We start from the raw sequence: 18,837 nt of genomic DNA, 5'->3' as shown, positions 1-18,837 counted from the left end.
TCTCAGGCAGAGCAGCCTGTTAGTGATTAAACTGATTTATGGGTTAAGGCTCAAGCACACACTCCTTCTCACCTGAGGGAAGGTGTGCTGACCTGCACTTCCAGATCAAGGCTGCGATTGTGGAATGATTTCCCAGACTGCATTGTTTCCTAACAGGGCAGTGTTTCTGTGTTATTTTCCAACAAGGTGAACAAGCTTCATCTAAACGGACATAGTTATCCTGAACAAACATCCCTGTCTTATTTCTGAAACGGGTTGAAGACTTGTTTCCGATGATCGATGGCTGTTACTCGAGGCAGTAGAGGAGCTGTAGAATGTTTTTTTCCCACTGGTGTGAATTACCGAAATGACCAGGCCATTTTGATAGGTTGATCTTGTAAAGCAATGCTTCGAAACATAAAGGGTAGGCTAGTGACTGTCTGATGTGTCCAAAATATATAATTAATAATAAATATAATATTTATAATTTTTTATAATTAAAAAAACCAACAGACTGAAATGAAATTTGTGAAGCATGCTGTTATCTGCAGTTGATGGTAGGGAGGATAGGGTCGCTGTCTCTCTGGGGCGGGGGGGGGGGGGGGTTTGAAAGGCAGCGGTGTCTTTAAAATAAGACACATGAACACATTCATGCCTAAAGTTGCAGATGGCACCAGGAAAAATAAGGGTTCATTCTCTCTCTCTCTCTCTCTCTCTCTCTCTCTCTCTCTCTCTCTCTCTCTCTCTCTCTCTCTCTCTCTCTCTCTCTCTCTCTCTCTCTCTCTCTCTCTCTTTTATTTTTAGAAAACTTATTGACAGCAAAATAGTTGATTGCATCTTAGTGGATGATCATTGGAATATACAGGCAGGGATTGACCAAGCATACATTCAATGACGCAATGGAAGAACATGATTCTTAAAGGGAGACTTTCACATCGTGGGTAGTAAATCCAAAGGAAACAAAGGTGAGGGGGAGTGATCATCGTGGAGAGGATTGGCCACAGCGAATCCTCCCATGGCGCGAGAGACCAAGTTAAATTGCAATAAACTATGGGTAAAGTGAACATGTCTTCAAGGCTGCAAGACATTTAAAGGAAACTACACAACAAATAAGTCATTAGATTGACCTCAGTATCAGACCTCCTGGCTCCAGTGGAAATGCAGATGTGAACTATCTATCTAAAACATTTTCAATTGACTAGCAATTATATAAATGTTTAAAGTAATATAAACAAGGTTTGTATAGTTTATATATAATTGAATGTTTTAGTTACGATTAATATTTCCACAACACTCCCTCCAGCTCTCTCTCTCTCTCTCTCTCTCTCTCTCTCTCTCTCTCTCTCGCTCTCTCTCTCTCTCTCTCTCTCTCTCTCGCTCTCTCTCTCTCTCTCTCTCTCTCTCTCTCTCTCTCTCTCTTGCTTGTAATTCTTCTTTTCAACCCTTTATCTCTGCCTCTCCCCCCATCCCCCTGAATGATCTTCCACCCTCTCCCTATACCTCCCTAATGTCTCACCGCAACACTCTCTCTCCGGTCTCCTTCTCTCCCACTCCCCCGCTCTCTCCCCCTCCATCTCCCTCCCCCCCCCCCCTCCTTCTGGCTCCTCAGCGTCTCCCCTCCAGCTCAGCGTGGCCCTGGGCTCCACCGTGCTGCTGCCCTGCCCCCTGCCCCCCACCAGCAGCAGGCTGAGCAACCTGTCCCTGCTCCGCGTCACCTGGACCCGCGGCAACGGCTCCGAGGTGGCCTCCTTCGGCCCCGCGCAGCAGCAGCACGTCCAGGGGGGCTTCCTGTGGAACCCCCCTGCGTTCCTCCGGGGGAACTTCTCCCTGACGGCCAGTGACGTGGTCCCGGCCCACCAGGGGGCGTACGTCTGCTCCGTCAGCTACAACTCCTCCCGACTGGGGTCCCACAACGTCTCGCTGAGCGTCCTGGGTGAGATCATCTGGGGTCCCAAAGACGGTGTCAGATATAAACCCTTTAAATCACTCTATTTCATGCATGAGACAAAGCCAGACTGAAACACAGTGACCCTGTTCCCTGCTTTCCCTCCCTCTTTAAAGAGATGTGCTCAGCCAATGAGCACCAAGTTAAGTTAACATGCAGGTGTACTATGTCCCTAGTACACTTTCCATGTCAAACCTTATCTGTTTAAGATAATGTTTTCATGATTTTCAAAGTATCTGCTTTAGCGTTGACATGGTCTCAACTTGATTCGATTTTCTCTCTCTCTCTCTCTTGTCACCGGAATACAGCCCCACCCACCATCCAGGTGGTCTCCCAGTGGGTGGTCTTGGAACGGGAGAGCCAACTGGAGTGTCTGGCAGAGGGGTTCTTCCCTCCACCTGTCCTCTTCTCCTGGACCAGGGAGGGGGAGGAGATCAAGGCCCCCCACCCTGTGGACGGGGCACCAGCAGGTCCGGTCGGGTTGCACCGGGCCATCGGGAACATGACCTTCTACCCCTCCCGAGACGACCAGAACGCTACGTTCGGCTGTGAGGTGACCCACGGATCGGTCCACAGGAGCCTGACCTTCCAGCTCAACTTCACCGGTGAGCTGAAGAACGTCCCTGATGCCTCACTGTACTCTCTGTGTGAGAGTGGGCTGGCTCCCCTTAGGAGGCTAGCTCACTGGCGCATTTGTATTAACAAGGCTGTTATGCCACTCTTTTTAGACAACAGTCTAACGACACATGGACTATGGGCAATTTATTCTATTGTTTTGCCTGACCTTAAGTCAGGACAGAGTTTGGCAAGAAAACCATTCAGTTTTTAGAATAGCGCCTGTATTTGAGATGTAGCATTAATGTAGAACATTGCTCAGCTCCTCCTCAGTCACAAGTGTTTGGACTCTCGAATAAAAATACTAAAGCCATACAGTTTTCTAGTGCTGCGTTGGTGGGACCAAAACCCCTGGAGGGCATTTGAATACTAAGTCACAACAAAATACAATTCAATCCATCTAGACCCCCCTCTATAAACCCTTTTTAATAACACTTACAATTCTAGGAGGACAGTGTGCCAGATGCATCCTATATTTAATCTAGAATGTTCCAGAAGCTTACAAACGATCATTCGGTCTTACTCTTCTCTCCCGGTTCCATTGCAGTCCTGCCGTCCATCCGAATGTCGGCCGTCCCTGTTTCCGCTCGGTCCTCCGCCCTCACGCTTGCCTGCGACCTGGACGGCTTCTACCCAGAAGAGATCTCTGTGTCCTGGGTCCAGAACGGGACCACCCTACCCCAGAGCCCTGTCAGCGAGCCCACCCCCGACGGGACCTTCCGGACCACACGCTACCTCACGCTCAGCACCGAGCAGCGGGAGCAGGCAGGCCATATACAGTGTGTGGTGGACCAGCCGGGAGCCTTGGAGCCGGCACAGGTCCACGCCAGCCTGGAAGTCCTGGACCCACCCGGTACCACAACCAAATTCCCCCCTCTTCCCACTTCTCACCAGAGATTAAGATAAATGTGTGGTTTGGCTCTCTCAAGGAAGGGGCCCCACCTGTACGTCTAGGCTGAGTGCACAAGTCCAAAAGCAGAGCATTCAAGTTCTGTTTAAGTGTTCGGTGTGAGATAGTTAAGTTTAGTTCTGGGGTTAGAAATTGTTCAACTGAAAGTGAACCCCCTGCCTCTGCTTGAATTTAAACACAAGGAGATTATAAAAAAGGGGTTTTGAGAGTTTTAGGAAGGAGTTGGGATGTTTTATCCCAATGTTTACGACCCAAGCCAACTTTGTTTTATAAGTAGCATCATTGTGTATGAGCGATGTTGTATAGGCAGTGTGGCACACACCGTGGCATTACCCATGGTATAATTCCTTGGAAAAAGGCACATTGACGTCCTAAAAAGAACATGACTAGTGTTTGGAGGTCAGTAGAACACAGACACTGTCAAAAACATTAGATTTAACATGTTTGCCCTAAATGGCGGTCTTATTTTTGTAACATTGACAAAATGGCATGGATGACTATGTTGAAGATCATAAAATACATGTTACCACGTTTAAAACAAAAAGAAGCAATTTTGAGTTCCCCTTTAACTTTAGGTATTAGGTTAAAGATGGTTAAGTTCAGGTATTAAGTTAGAGATGGTTGAGTTTCGGTATCAGGTTGTAGATGGTTAAGTTTAGGTATTAGGGTAAGAGATGGTGAAGTTTAGGTATTAGGTTGGAGATGTTATTAGATGGTATTAAGTTAGAGATGGTTAAGTTAAGGTATTAGGTTAGAGATGGTTACGTTCTGGTAATAGGTTAGAGATCGTTAATTCAGGTATTACGTTAGAGATTAATAATTTCAGGTACTAGGTAAGAGATTGTTAAGTAAGGTACTAGGTAAGAGGTGTCCTAAGTTCATGTGTATGATTTGAGATGTTTTAGGGTTAGGTATTAACCAACCATAAGGTACAGTCTCTCTCTCTTTCACTCTCACTCTGACTCTCACTCTCTTGAGTGCAGATTCAGATCCAGTCCTGACCAAGTCTGCCAAGGCCTCTGTGGCTCTCATGTGCATCTCCCTGGTCCTGGTCTTCCTGCTCTGCTTCGGCTTCTCCTGGCGCAGGAGGGACGGTGAGTCCTTGAACCCTGAAGCACATCAAACCAATACTGCACCAAACCTGCAGCAGCCACTAAAGACATGAGACTACTGCATGTCTAAAGCATTATAATACATGACGGCTATTGTTTCGGCCAACAGGGATGTATCCTTCGCTTCTGCCTGAGATTCAGCTATGTTTGCCATACATTTATTAGGCAATGTGATTAAGTTACTGACTTGGCTAATTCCCAAAGTTGCTAATGTAAGGCACCTCCAAACCTCTAAATAAGGTGCGTGCTTTAGGGAGCACGTTTATCTTCTACAGACCAATTCAAAGCTGGCTTCAAGCCAAGATTTGACACATGTTTACATTTAGTTTTTCTAGCTCTTTTGTAGACTCAAAGACATTCTGCAATGGAAGTCAAATACAAAGTAAATGCATATCGACCTTAATATGTACCTTTCACGCTCGCTTCTACTGTAGAGAAGCAGAAGTCTCTGAGCGTGTCCGGGATCATTCTGCCTCCCCACGTGGTGGTTGGACAGAAGGGCCGTGTGACTGTTAGCATTGAGGGACGCAGAGTCGACCAAGTCGAAACCAGCTGGTTCCTCAATGACACACCCATCACCGACACCTCACACAAAGGTACGACAGCTCGACCGAACCCTTTACTTAGACGTGATGCACAGGTACACCAGTTAGACCACGCCCTTTACTTAGACATGATGCACAGGTACACCAGTTAGACCACTCCCTTTACTTAGTCGTGATGCACAGGTACACCAGCTCGACCCCGCCCCCCCCCCCTCACACCTGACGCAATGATGTCTTGTTACACTTCATGAATGGGTAGGCTAGGCCACTGCCCGCACAGGTACAACCACAAGGCTACACCTACCCACCTCTCACAAGTCAGCGAGGCCACTCCCACCTCACGCACAGGTAAACCAGCTAGGCCACTTCCACCTCACATACAGGTAAACCAGCTAGGCCAATCCCACATCATGCACAGGTAAACAAGCCCTCTCCATATAAAGTGAATTGGATATGTAGAACAGAAGCATCTCCAAGGATCTTGAATCCGCACAATCTTTTACCTATGGCTTTAAAAAGTACAATGCACTTTGAACAATCTTTGTTTTCTCTTCTACTCGTAATACTAACAATACATACTCTAATCACAATCCCTACGCCCCCAAAGGGACCTCCAAGACTAACTTTAACTGCCTCTATAACACCTTAACCACCATCCACCTGCCCTACGGTCTAACCCTCACCTCCCCAGTATCAGAGAAAGGACCTCTGCTTCCCTCCAGAGGACAGACTGAGTACTACAAGCTGCACAACCAGGGCCCCTTGCACTCCACTGGAAACCGGCAGCAGCTGGTGTCATCGCTCACCTTCGTCCCGCAGATCTCCGTCCATAAGGGGGCGGTGTTCAAATGCCAGGTGTCCTACATGGGCAAGGACAAGGTGGTGGTCGAGAGAGTGTCCGAAAGGTTCACTGTCCTGGGTAAGAGACTACAAGGTGTCCTTCTTTTCTTTTCCCCTATTTGTTATTTTCAATCCCAAAAACCTTGATACAATAAATGTACCACATCCCTGGATAAATTAATTAAAACCGATGGCATTTACACACTTTGCTAACCTTAATGCCCTAAATTGAATGTAATAGCAGGGATTCAATCGTTGGTAAACATTTGTGCTACTTTTGCTACGGCTCCATGATCCTTGTTATGGCCCTTGGGAAATGCTAACCGAATCAACTTGTCTGTTCCAGCTGCTCCAGAAGTGTCCGAGATACAGCTAGCGGAGGTAACTGAGGACTCAGGTAAGGCCCAGATACGTCAGTCTTCATATTTAATCTATTTTGCTAGGATGACCTCCACACGGGTCCTCCACAAAACTGAGTGAGGTGTTGCTCTCGTGGGTTTGTGATTTGATGCTCACAGGGTAGGATCTTTGGTCAGGGATGGTTGTTTGATACCTTTCTGATATTTCTAAATATATATGGCGTATGGCGTACATGGTTTGAGCGACCGTCCAGACATGGTTACCCCCGGGAGTAAGTGACCTCTGTGTCGACGGGCATCTTTGATCTGACATGTGATCCATCCTCCTCCTCCTAGACACCATCACCTTGACGGTGCACGCGTCCCACTTCCACCCGGACATCATCACGTTCCGCTGGTTCTGCGAGGGCAGCGAGCTGAGCCCTGTGGCCTCGCAGGCCTCGTCCTCGCCGCGGCCCGACCCCCAGGGCTTCTTCACCGCCTCCAGTCAGTGCCGCCTCCCCCGCAGCGAGCTGGAGCGAGGGAACACCAAGGTCTGGGTGACAGTGCACCACGTGGCACTCCGACTACCGGTCACCCGCGAGACCAGAGGTGAGGAGTGATGGAGGGGAGGGAGGGGAGGGAGGTAAGGAAGGTGGGGAGAGATGGAGGAGGGAGAGGAGGGTGGTTGGGAGGGATGAAGGGGAGGGGGTAGGAAGAGAGAGAGTAAGGACTCAAGGAAGAAAGGAACGAAGGAGTAGAAAGAAGAGTCAAACAAGCAAACGACAGAAAGCGTCTGATTCTCGTCTCCGGCCCGGTCAGGCTTCATCAGGACGCCGTGCGTGGCGGAGATTGTGAGCTCTGCCTCCATGCCTGGGGAACCCCCGACCCTGGGCTGTGACATCACAGGGTTCTACCCCCCCGACCTCACGGTGACCTGGCTCCGCCTGAGGGAGGGCGAGCAGGACGACCGGGAGGAGGAGGTGGTGGAGGGAGGTGAGCTGTGGGGGCCCGTCCAGACTCAGGCCCGACTGTACCGCGCCACGGCCATACTGCACCCCACCAGGAGGAGGGACGAGGCCAAGGAGAGAGCAGGAGGAGAAAGGGGAGGCGGAGGAGTGGTCTGTCGGGTGGAGCACCGCTCCCTGGATCATCCCATCGAGAGACGATGGAGGAACGCCCAACTCAGTACGTATTTAATACTAGCATGTATACATTCAACACGGGCTGTAGTACGCAGGTGAAACTAGGATGTTAGTCCGTAATGTATGTAGGCTAATACTGATACTAGCCAGTATTGTATACCAGCATATTAGCCCATACACATAATGTTGGCATGTAATTTTGGCATAGGAAAGGAAATTTCCTTACGAGATGACATGGAAATACTTGGAGGAATAGCCAAGGACCTATAAAGAAAGGCCAACCTGTACGAAATGAAAGGACATATTTGTATGCCATAATTCTTTACGGCGGCAATATTTAAAGCAACAGGCCACCGATGAAGTTTACCAACTCTACGCGAAGACGCATGAGGGACACGGTAAAGCAGAAGAAGAGAAGAGAATAAAAGAAAATGCCAACGTTAAGAAGGACTACTGGGGGCAGTTCACATCAACTTCAACCTAAGTTTAGCCTCTTTTTATCGCATGTTAATTGATGATACAAGTGGCCTAAAATATTCCCGTTGGCCAAATCTGACCTCAGTGAGAAGTGACAACCAAGTGTTGGAGACAACCTGATTGAATCAATACAACAAGAACGCAGTGATCAAAAGAGCTCTTGTTGTAGTTTCACTCTAGAGATCAGCAATACTCGCCGGGTGGGAAGAGTGGTGTCGAATTCATTTTAAACAGTGCTGTCTTTTCCTATGTTCTATGTCCTTGACCCGAAGTCGTTTCCACAAAGGTTAGGTGGCATAAAGGTTAGGAGATTTTACTTTCCGAATTTGGCCGAGGACCTTGCCAATTAGTAGCCTGCTCGGTTGACCACCACGAGTGCATCATCCGAACGAGCTCATCCTCTCAAGCACCATCCCTGATCAGCTGCGACAACGTCTTCACCCACCGGGACGACCAGCATTTTTTTTTGGCGGATTGGCACGAAGCACATTTGTTCAAGGTCCCTACTAACAACATTCACAAGCTACGCTACGGGCCTGCCACATGACTGTCGACTTGAGTAGCCAATCCATTGCACGCAATTTAAAAGTTATTTAGTTATATGCCGGCTTAGTTTGAGGTATTTTGGAAACTGAACTATTTAATGTTTTAAAGGGTAATTTGCGTTGAACTGTAGCTTTTGTTTATAATATATTTTTAATCAAGTAAATTGTTTAAACTTGATCCCTTGAATATTTGCCTATGTCTTTGGGGTTCTGATAATGATACAGTTGGATAAGTAAACTTATAGGTAAAGGGTTTACAGTAAGTGAATTTAAACTGATAGTATTGCATAGTGATTATTGATTACCTGCTATTTCACTCGTTGCATTAAGCTACCTAAATAGCATTGAATTAAGCTGCATCATAAAGTGATTATTTAATTAAGCTATATAGTCACTTTATTCAAACGTTACCTCAAATTAAAGACTAATAGGTATTATTAGTGTCATGTGAACAGGTTTAGGTGCTAACAAGTTAGTAAGTATGAATCAATTACAATAGTGCATTATTTAACACTAGAGAGAGAGATCTCTCGCTAAATAAGAATTTGGATAGCGCACTCCACTTATAGCCAGATACGCTAGGGGGGTGCTACATAAAATGGGGGCTCATCCAGGATAGTTCAACTGGAAGACCACAGGCTTCACGTTGATAGTAGCCTTGCCAGAGTGGTTCATGCGCCGGCCAAAGGTGCCCTTGTCAGAGTGACACTGACAGGGGAATGACTTAGCGTCGATGCAGAGTTTGGCACTAGGGATGGGCATTCGATTAAATTGTCTTAGTCGATCGTCGGGAGAATTAACAATACATTTTTGATTAATCATTTATATTTTTATATTCAGATTCAGATTCAGAAAACTTTATAAAAATATTAGAATTAACTATTTTTATGCTATATTCAAAATGTAAAGAAAATACAAGAACACAGCGTGTTTTCCTCATTGAGATCTTTATTATTAGATGAACAACTCTTGTGGCAGTTAAACCGGATCCGTTCAATGGTTACACTTGATATGCCCTACTGCGCTCTAAAGCAACGGAGCCCTGAAAAAAAAATCATATACGCCTCAATCAGAATACAATTCTCTGATCGGAATAGAATTCCATGTGGAATAGAAGAGGTGGTGTAGTCCGCTATAATCAACATGTATACACTTATACATGTATACACTTAGTTTGGGGTAGGTGCGGCTACTTTTTAACTCAGAGAGATGGCATCAGCAGCTGAAGTAGTTCGCAATTGGTCCATCCGTACTTTTATGGACACAAACTTGACCGCTGTCAAGGAAATTTGTTTTTTTGCCTGATTCACGTCTTTCTTATCATTCCACAAGTAGTCCGCTAACTTATCAACCCCAGCGTGTCCGGTTGCTAAGCAACGTCAACGTCTTTGGCGGACTATTTCTCTGCTGAATAACACAACACAATGGTAATTGTAAAAAGACACACCTCGTGAAGATATTTTTTAGCCGTCATCGGCTGTCCGTCATGTCCGTCATCGACGAAATTCTTAATGATCAAATAGCCGATCGTCGATTAATCATGCCCATCCCTAGTTGGCACCACCCTTGCCCTTGATAAAGAAGAGGTAGATAGCCTCCTGCTGCTCCTCTATCAGTGCCTTCCCCTCAGATTCTGAGATGAGCTGCCCGTGGTCACAGATGATATCTCCTTTTGAGAAAGGCATGGTCGCAATAACACCTTTTGCCCTTTGGTTCTCCAATATCCTTAATGTCTATCCCCTTCGACATCTGGTCAATGACTGATTTGGGAATGGCTTCATCATCTTCAATGGCTGACTTCAAGGGTGATACCCAGACCCAAAGAACTTATTGGAAAGCAGGGAGGTTTGTGTCCCGCTTCTGCATGGCAGAAAGGGCTATCATTTTGCCTCTTTTGGTGGGTGTCTGCCAAGGCAAGCTGAGAGTTGTTGCACACGTTTTTCCAGTTGCAACCTCCTCCACTTGAAATAGAATCAACGTCAAACGTACAAATCCAGCACTGATGCTATCGCCTCTGGAATGTGCATGGCCATCAAGAGATTGAAGGAAACCTTCCCCAGCGGTCTTGAGCTGGCCGTTTCACAGACACAGAACTTTGGCCTTGGGAGGACGTCTCTGCAACCTCACTGGCTGGTTCATACAGGTCTGCTCCAGGGCCCACTCTCTTGCCGATCTTCTTACAGTGCTTCCAGAGATGGTCCAAATCGGAACTGGGACTTCCCGATTTCTCCAGGTAGAAACAGCCCTTGTCGTCCGTGTCTTGATTTCGCCTCTTCAGTTAGTGGTCTGATGTGGGTGAAGTAGGCCTCAAACCACCTCTCCTCTTCTTATTTTGATTTTACTGGCCTCACGTCCATCTTTGAATAATTATTGATACTCCGCCGCTAACGCCTATCCTGTCATTCCAGTCTGTCACCAAGTGCTCGCCTATTTGGAGCTTTTGACAAGCGTCCTGCATCCATTATTTTGTTGTCTGCAGCAGTGCCTCGTGCTTAGACAAGGATTTATTTCCTTTCCCTGAAAAGCTCACCTCTGCTTCTGGGGCTTTCTCCGTTGTCCCACTGACAACAAAGAAGCCTTTTCTTCTCAGGCGGTCAGCCAGTGCTTGGCATGATCCTACATCCTCTACCAATGATTAAAGTTCCTGTTAGTCCCACCGTCTACCAACCCGGCAAATTATTTTTTTTGGAGAATCTTTGGCTTTTTGCAACTCAGCCTTCCTTTCTTCTGGCATGCTGTCCTTCATGAAAGAGTTTTTTAGGTGGCTGGACAGCATGTCAAAGTGCTTTTCGCAGCGAAGGACATACACAATTTGCCTGTCAGGGCCCTCCATCTTATTTCAGTTCTCCAATAGTTTCAGAATCACCGAATTCTGGCAACCAATGCCACCTAGGTATCCGAACGCATACAATTACAAGAATAATATTTAATGACTAGTGATAACACCATCTGCATCTCCAGTCCACTGCTCCGCTATTCCAGCCACTGGGTCCTGTCGGCGCCAGCATCCCCAGACTTGCACTCTGATTGGCTCTACAAGTGGAGCCATCAGGGATGCATGCACCAAAGGAAAGCTTGAGCTCTAACACAAAAAAAAATAGAGTACTTAGACCAATTACAACTGAAAATAGAGCACTAAGACCAAGAACAACTGAAAAAAGACAAGTAAAACCAGAAGTGAGACTTATGATGAACCTGAACCTGGAGAGGCAAGTGAGCAACCACTTACCCTAGTTCATAGAGGTATTATCATAAGATGATGATGATGATAAAACATGATAGAAACTTTGAGTTCAGGTTTTAAAGTGTACTTCTCGACATAGTTGTAAGGTTATGAGTGTTTTATGTATTATGAGGACATTTAGACATAAGGGGAGGATGTAGCCCTATGGGATTTTGGGCATTTCTGAAATCCATTATATTGTTTATTTTGTTTATATCCAAAATGTTTTCTTGAAGGCTAATTTTTTTTTAAATAATATGTACATGTGTTAAAAAAAATCGTAGTTACAATTCATGCATTTATAGTTATGATTGGACTAGTCTGGCTGAGCGGAAATGGACAGCATCTATAGCGCCAGCGTCGGATTCCACCGCTACTCCTCCCCTTCCTGTTGCTGGCTTTCCCGTATTGTGCTCCCCCTCAAACTCGGAAACGAGTCATGCTGCTATCCATTTTGATGGTAGGCTGGTACGAACGACCAGCTTCAGCGAGAACGTGACGTATTTCCCTTGCTCCAGCCTTCCAGTTTGCTATTTGTGTCCGACGAGTTTAAGAAGAAAACTATTTTGGAAAAAAGAAATAATCCAGTGTATAATGGTTGCCAGCCTTTACAGAAACATTAACATTGCAAGCCTTTTACATTGCAATAATATTTTGCCATTTTCGCCAATTTTTATTTCAACAAGTGCTGTCGTGTTTCTGTCGAGCCACGAGGGGTAGTAGCGGGCTAGTCATCCTTAGCAACATAGCCTCTTTGGCAAACACAACTTTACATTGAATTTCACGCAAAGCAAGACCATAAATTGGTGACCGGATTAAAGCAGCAATGAAATCAAGTGTGTAAGAGGATTTAAAATCGACATTACAACCCCCAACGTGGTACAAATGCAAAGAAAATACAGCTCAATCCCCATTGACTATGGGCGCAGCCATCTTGTTTGCTAGTTGTACAGATCTGCTCGCTCTACTTTGAAAGCGACGAGATACTACGACCGAAAGGGGGCGTGCCTCAGTGAAATGCCGCAAGAAAGCTGGGCGATTGGCGACTTTACCACTTCGTACATCCAAATGGATAGCGGCATAGGTATGGCGAGTTTTGAAGAGGACTTTGACGGCGCTATAAAGCTAGCATGTCTGGCTCTTTCCGTTGAAAATTGCAAAGAACTTCAAAAGATTTGCTTACAGCATTTCCTGAGGAAGAAAGATGTTCTTGCACTATTTCGGATGGACACCGCTGCTGCTTCCCAGGGTTAGCCCCGCCCTAAACGATTGGTTTAAAGAAATATAAACCCTTCTACTTGCTGTAGTATGGTCTGGCTTTGCGAGACTATGATTGGAGTAATGACCAATCAGAAGTTGGGGTGAGAGGTCAGGAAGACGCACGTTAAGGGAACGTGGGTTAAACAAGAGGGAACGACAGACGGAGGAGAAGAGAAGACATGAGTGATAAGGCTGGACACTGCCGTTTAAAAAGCTTGTAAAACACCAAGGGCCCTATTTTAACGGTCTGAAATGCAGGTGAGAAGTAGCTTTGTGGGCGGTTATATGGCGATGTTGCGCATTTTAATCTTTTAATCTTGACGAGTTGATATTTTGACAGCGCGTTTGCAGTCTCCGATGAGACAGATGCATGACCACATGAATTTCAAACTTCAAATGACTCAATTCATGGCCAAATAATATGGCCTAATTCCCACATGGAATAGCGTTTTCTTCCACAACTTCATAGTACCTGTGGTTCTATTTAATGATACACGCAATACATTAACAAACATTGTTTCTTACCAGTATTGTATGCATTATCGTTATCGACTTGTGTTCCTAATATGCATGTGTCCCCCAAAAAATATACATTGCCATGGCCTGTATTACACGTTACGTGTTTAGTTTGCGTGTGTTTAAACAGATGTACGCACACATGAGCGCCCGCATTCAATAATTTTTTACGCATACACACACGCGCGCCCGCATTCATTCATTGTTTTACACGTACACACACGCGCGCCCGCATTCATTCATTTGTTTTAACACTCAATTGCGGTAAAACAATGTTTTCTCACAATCAAATAGTCATCAATCCTAACAGTTATGGGCTTGTTCACGATGTCTGTGTCAAGAAAATATGTGTTTGCTGTACGGTGTTTGCAGATGCATTGATTTAAAGTAGGCCTACAACTTATTACCGCAGTATCAGCTGTTCTTTCCCAAATAATTTACCAAGACTGTGTGGCTAGGTAGATGAGAGAAGCAAAGTGTATGGGCGAGGTGCACAAGCAACATTATGCATGCGCCCTTAAAATAGGATCTGAACAACGCGCCACTGACTTTAAACCAGGTATTTTCCTGGTTTGTGGCGGAATTGTTTTCTGAAACTGCAAAATGGCACCAGGGAACGTTTGCGCCAGAACACGCCTCTTCCTTTCGCCGAACCGCCCCTTGGGGCGCAAGATCATTCCCTAATTTACCGACGTGTGGCGCTGGAGGGAAAAGAACGCTCTGCACCAGTTGCAAACTAGCAACGACACATGCGTCAGTGTAGAAAGTCAATTGCGCTGGATGCAAGATAGGGCCCCAAGTGTGTTGCGGTCTATACTTTTAGACACACCGACTCAGGGAATTCGGGGAGCACACTCCATTTATAGCCAGATACACTAGGGGGCGCTTCACTAGCCAGTCAGCCAGTATACATTCAATGCTAGCATGTCAGGCAGTACACATTAAATACTAGCATGTTTTCAAATACTAAATACTACAAATGCCATGGGGTCAGGCTCAGCTGTTACCTTCTGCTCCTACAAGTTATTTCTAAAATGTAAATATTTGTAGGCCTACTTTATTTTTTCAGATATCCCACGCTTAATGTTTCTTGTAGTAATTACATTTAGCGGCAACGTGGTTTGGTTCATTCAATTTATATCAATAGATCCATACATAGCATTATTTAAAGCTTGTCAGCATATATTTGAATGGGATCTTGCCGTATTGCCTGGATTCAAGGAATCAACCTCTGTATGGCGGGGTTTCGTTGCCTGAATGTGCCACGGATCAAATCCTATCAAGCTTTTATATTTGACGCTTGCTATGCTATATAAGCCCATACACCTTAAGTGCTATCATGTGAGCCTGTACCTACTCCCTAATCTCTCTCTCTCCCTCCCTCTCCCAGCCCCTCCCTCCGTCCCCCTCTCCATGTCAGTGTGCTGGAGCACCGAGGGCGTGGGGGTCTTCTCCCTGCTGCTGCGGGGCGGCCAGCCGCGGGCGCGCCTGCTCTGGACAGCCGGGGCCGCCACCCTCTCACCCCTGACCTCCAGCGAGACGGAGGAGATGGGGGACGACGGGCGGCGGGAGCTGCGGAGCGTGTGTGCCCTGCAGCGGGCCGGCCCCGGAGGGGAGGCGCCAGGGACACGGCCGAGTGGAGGACGTGCTCTGAGCAGAGGTTAGGGCTTCAATGGGGCGCCCGCTGGGTTGCATCTTTTATATCAAGTATGTGTCAGTATGTATCGGGTCAGCTGGGATGGGCGACCCCAGAGGGTGGGGAGGGAGGGAGGGAGGGAGGGAGGGAGGGGGGATTTCTTGCTTGACAGCTGAAGATGTTTGACGTTAATCCTTTTTATCAAACAATTTCAACGGTAAAAGTCTGTGTATTTAGTATATGAACAGGCAAATGCTTAAGTAGAAAGGGAAAGAAGCAAGGGAAGGATGGAAAAAAGGAAAGCCAAGAAAGGAGAAGGAAGGTCAAAGAAACAAGCAAGACAAAGCGTCTGATCCCCCCCAATGATCCGTAGCTATGAGCAAACATAGCTACGGATGTAGCTATGAATAAATAAACCTTTGAATCAAATTCTTAAATCATCTACGAATACAGATCTTTTCAATTTCGATGATGATTTAGTTGTCCATTTTTAAACATTATCTTGCAACAAAACAGTTTGAGGTTGGCTTTTCCTTAAAAGTTGAGAAGAACTTTGTCTTGTTGTTTTGCACAAATGGGGTCTTCAATAAAGTTTGCTGTGATCTCTTGTCTGGCAGGCGGTAAGACGGCGGTGAGCCCCAGCGACACAGAGGACATTGAGTACATGGACCAGAAGGTGGACGGAGAGAACAACAACAATGTGGAGAGCTGGGCGGCGACCAAGACGCTGTCCGAAGAGGAGAGCCATGGGGAGGATGAGGAGAGCGATGAGGAAGAGGTTGGGCCCGGGGGCCTGCACATAAACCGGGTGGACGTGAGGACGCCCGCCCGCCAAGTTAGGAGGGGTCTGCGGGTATGTGTGGAGATCTCACACCCGGCCCTCGCTCTGCCTGTCTACAGAACATGGACAGGTATGCCCTTTGGTTACTAGTGCACTGCTTCATATTAATTATGATTATTATTACTAAAGCTCTATGCTTCTCTGGATCAAATCTTTCGGTGGGAGAAGTGATGCAATAGGCATGGGTTTCCTAAAGCAGTTAAGGCCACTAGAGCAGCCTGATCTCGCATTGGTATCCTCGTTCTCTACTTCAATGGCCGGTTATTTCTCTTAGTAGGGATGATCTCAAGTTAGGAAGTAAGGTTAGGGTTAGGAGCTGAGGGTTAGGTCTTTGGGGTCAGGGTTAGGTCTTTGGGGTCAGGGTTCAGAGGGTAGGGTTAGGAGGATATCAATTGGAGGTTAGGTTTAGGTATTAGGGTAGGAGGATAGGGTTAGATTAGGAAGCAAAGGTTAGGAAGCAAGGGTAAGTAGCGTAGGGTTAGGAGGTTAGAGTTTGGTGTTTCAAGTTTGGGGGTGGGGGGTTAGAGGTTGGGGGTTGGTTAGGATCAGCTGCTCCCTTACCAATATCTGATCTGATCAAACTGTAGAAATAGGAAGATCAATCCTGGTTCTATTCTATGTGTTCTATCTTCTGCTTTCAGAGTCAATACAGGAGGAGTCATCTTCCATTTGACCAATCGGATGCCTGAAACAGGGATGTTTTTTTTTATAACCTACTGTATGTAATGATAATGAAGATATCACACTGTAGCTGGTCCATATTTCCATCTTTTCCCATAGGTTATTTATTTATTTGTATTATTAATCCACTGTCTTTGATATCAATAGTTTTTAGTCTGTATTCTTATTTTATTTTTTAAAATAGTAGTAATAATAGTAATCCTATTGTTTCGTTATACGTGTGTGTGTGTGTGTGTGTGTGTGTGTGTGTGTGTGTGTGTGTGTGTGTGTGTGTGTGTGTGTGTGTGTGTGTGTGTGTGTGTGTGTGGACAGAGAGAGATTTTATAATGTTTAGACTCATAATCTAAAGATACATGTCCTAGTTTTATGTGGAGTCCGTTCGGTTTGGGTTTAGTGTAAAAATATTTTTTTTACAGAGTTTCTGATTAATAAAAGCGACTGACGGTATGCCGGGTCTGGAAAGTCTGTGAATGAATGCCACATGATGTATGAATAAAGTAGTGTGGATAGGGAGTGGCACTCTATGATGGTTTGGTTTAGAATACATTTAAACAGGGATGTGCAGCAAATGTAAGTTTGGCACAAAACAACCGCTGGACAGAACACAACCAAACAGAACATAATCCATGCAGAACGGTTCTGGGTTCAAACCCAAGGGCTAACACTGGCATCAGGGAGGACATTAGCTGTCCCCCCACCCTCTCCACAAACCCTCCAGATACCATGTGGGGGGTGAATACAACCCCCTTCACCAGGGGCGCAATATCAACCCCCCTTGTGGATCAATAGTCATGTACTTCAGTTGTATGAATGATTCAATTAAATTAGATTCACTTTATTTTCTATTTTCATCACATAAAAAAAGGTTACAATGCAGCGAAATGTAGGTGGGTCTAGCCAGAGTGCAACAATCTTTTTGAGTATTTATAAATATATATACAGTATAATATCTTTGCAGCAAATAGTTAATAACAACACTTCTAATTAAAGTGAAGTGCAAGTAGGGCAAAGTTGTAGGGAATGATTGTAAAGTATTCAGCAGGACAACCTTTTTCCTTGAGCTGTTCTGATACCGAAAGTATATAACCTGCACCTATATCTGAGCGGAGAATCCTACCAGTAGTGCGCGTGTGTGTGTGTGTGTGTGTGTGTGTGTGTGTGTGTGTGTGTGTGTGTGTGTGTGTGTGTGTGTGTGTGTGTGTGTGTGTGTGTGTGTGTGTGTGTGTGTGTGTGTGTGAGAGATTGATACCGATTAATCGTTAAAGGTTATACTATCAACAACCACTAGATAGCGTGGATAGGCTATACTCAATAGACTAGGACTCGTCTAGAATTAATTTAAATGTATTTATATTTATTTTACACATTCTGGAACGGTAAAGATTTTTACTGCTTTCAAATTGAAGCCAGACCAAAAACTTATGGTCTGCATATTGCTCATTATTTTATGATTCTGGCCACACATAATTGAATAATCTGATTTTTCTATACACATTATCGGATCCGGCTCAGGTTTAAATATACACCGAAAACCAATTATATAAAAAATAAAACGATGACTTGATCTACTCATTCATCATGTTTCATAACGTGATTATTTTGACGTGAGACGTGCCGGATATCCGGGTTTGATTTGTAGTCCCCGGAGATGGGAAACTGAGTTCTTATCCGTTAGTATTCTCAGACAGACTTGCGCTAAACCTTCTTGACGCAGACAACCGGTGCTACCGGTTCTACGCCAGAGGAGTACGCCAAATCTTTATCGTGCCTGCCTGGAGATTCCCCTTCCTGAGGTGTTCTTTGAGGTATATCTGCGGGATCTCGGCGATACTCGATGGTTTGGTTCGTTTATGGAGCGATCTCTGTCCATAACCAAGATGTGTGGAGCATGGACGGGCCGGCGGTGTTAAGGACCAGAGGTAACCCGCGGAGATAACACCCGTCCCGGGTCCGATCCAGGAACAACTTGGTGGGTTCTCCATGGCCAGCAGAAGTTAACCGCGTTTACGACTCTAAAAAGGGTCTATCGTTTGCTTTTCAAGCCGAAGAGCTTTTGGAGGTAAGAGCACTTCTAGCTGAATTCAAGGAAGTTATCTTGGAAACTAAACCGTTTAATCGGGGGGTTGAAATAGACGCGTCTTTGTGTTTACGGAGTCCGACCCCCGCGGTCTGCTGGGGTCCAATAGGATGAACCCTAGTGTCTCTTCTTTATGTTCAGTCACTGACAGG

General features: G+C 45.8%; 1 protein-coding gene across 1 annotated transcript in view; it reads left to right on the top strand.

The window, feature by feature from the left end:
• Positions 1-17,041, top strand: part of si:ch211-180a12.2 (uncharacterized) — an 18,164-nt gene extending 1,123 nt beyond the window's left edge. Inside the window, exons 2-13 of the mRNA XM_056577851.1 lie at positions 1,589-1,912; positions 2,233-2,529; positions 3,087-3,392; positions 4,433-4,543; positions 4,996-5,157; positions 5,798-6,025; positions 6,293-6,343; positions 6,642-6,896; positions 7,107-7,472; positions 14,841-15,110; positions 15,704-15,997; positions 16,569-17,041. Coding sequence (XP_056433826.1) covers positions 1,589-1,912; positions 2,233-2,529; positions 3,087-3,392; positions 4,433-4,543; positions 4,996-5,157; positions 5,798-6,025; positions 6,293-6,343; positions 6,642-6,896; positions 7,107-7,472; positions 14,841-15,110; positions 15,704-15,997; positions 16,569-16,600 — 2,696 coding nt within the window. The 3' untranslated portion in view covers positions 16,601-17,041. The remainder of the gene's footprint in view (positions 1-1,588; positions 1,913-2,232; positions 2,530-3,086; positions 3,393-4,432; positions 4,544-4,995; positions 5,158-5,797; positions 6,026-6,292; positions 6,344-6,641; positions 6,897-7,106; positions 7,473-14,840; positions 15,111-15,703; positions 15,998-16,568) is intronic.
• The last annotated feature ends 1,796 nt before the right edge of the window (positions 17,042-18,837 follow it).

The sequence above is a fragment of the Gadus chalcogrammus genome, chromosome 18, assembly GCF_026213295.1.
Source record: "Gadus chalcogrammus isolate NIFS_2021 chromosome 18, NIFS_Gcha_1.0, whole genome shotgun sequence".
Taxonomy (NCBI): Eukaryota; Metazoa; Chordata; class Actinopteri; order Gadiformes; family Gadidae; genus Gadus; species Gadus chalcogrammus.
Note: the sequence above shows the minus strand (reverse complement) of the source record. Positions and strands in the feature narration are given on the sequence as shown.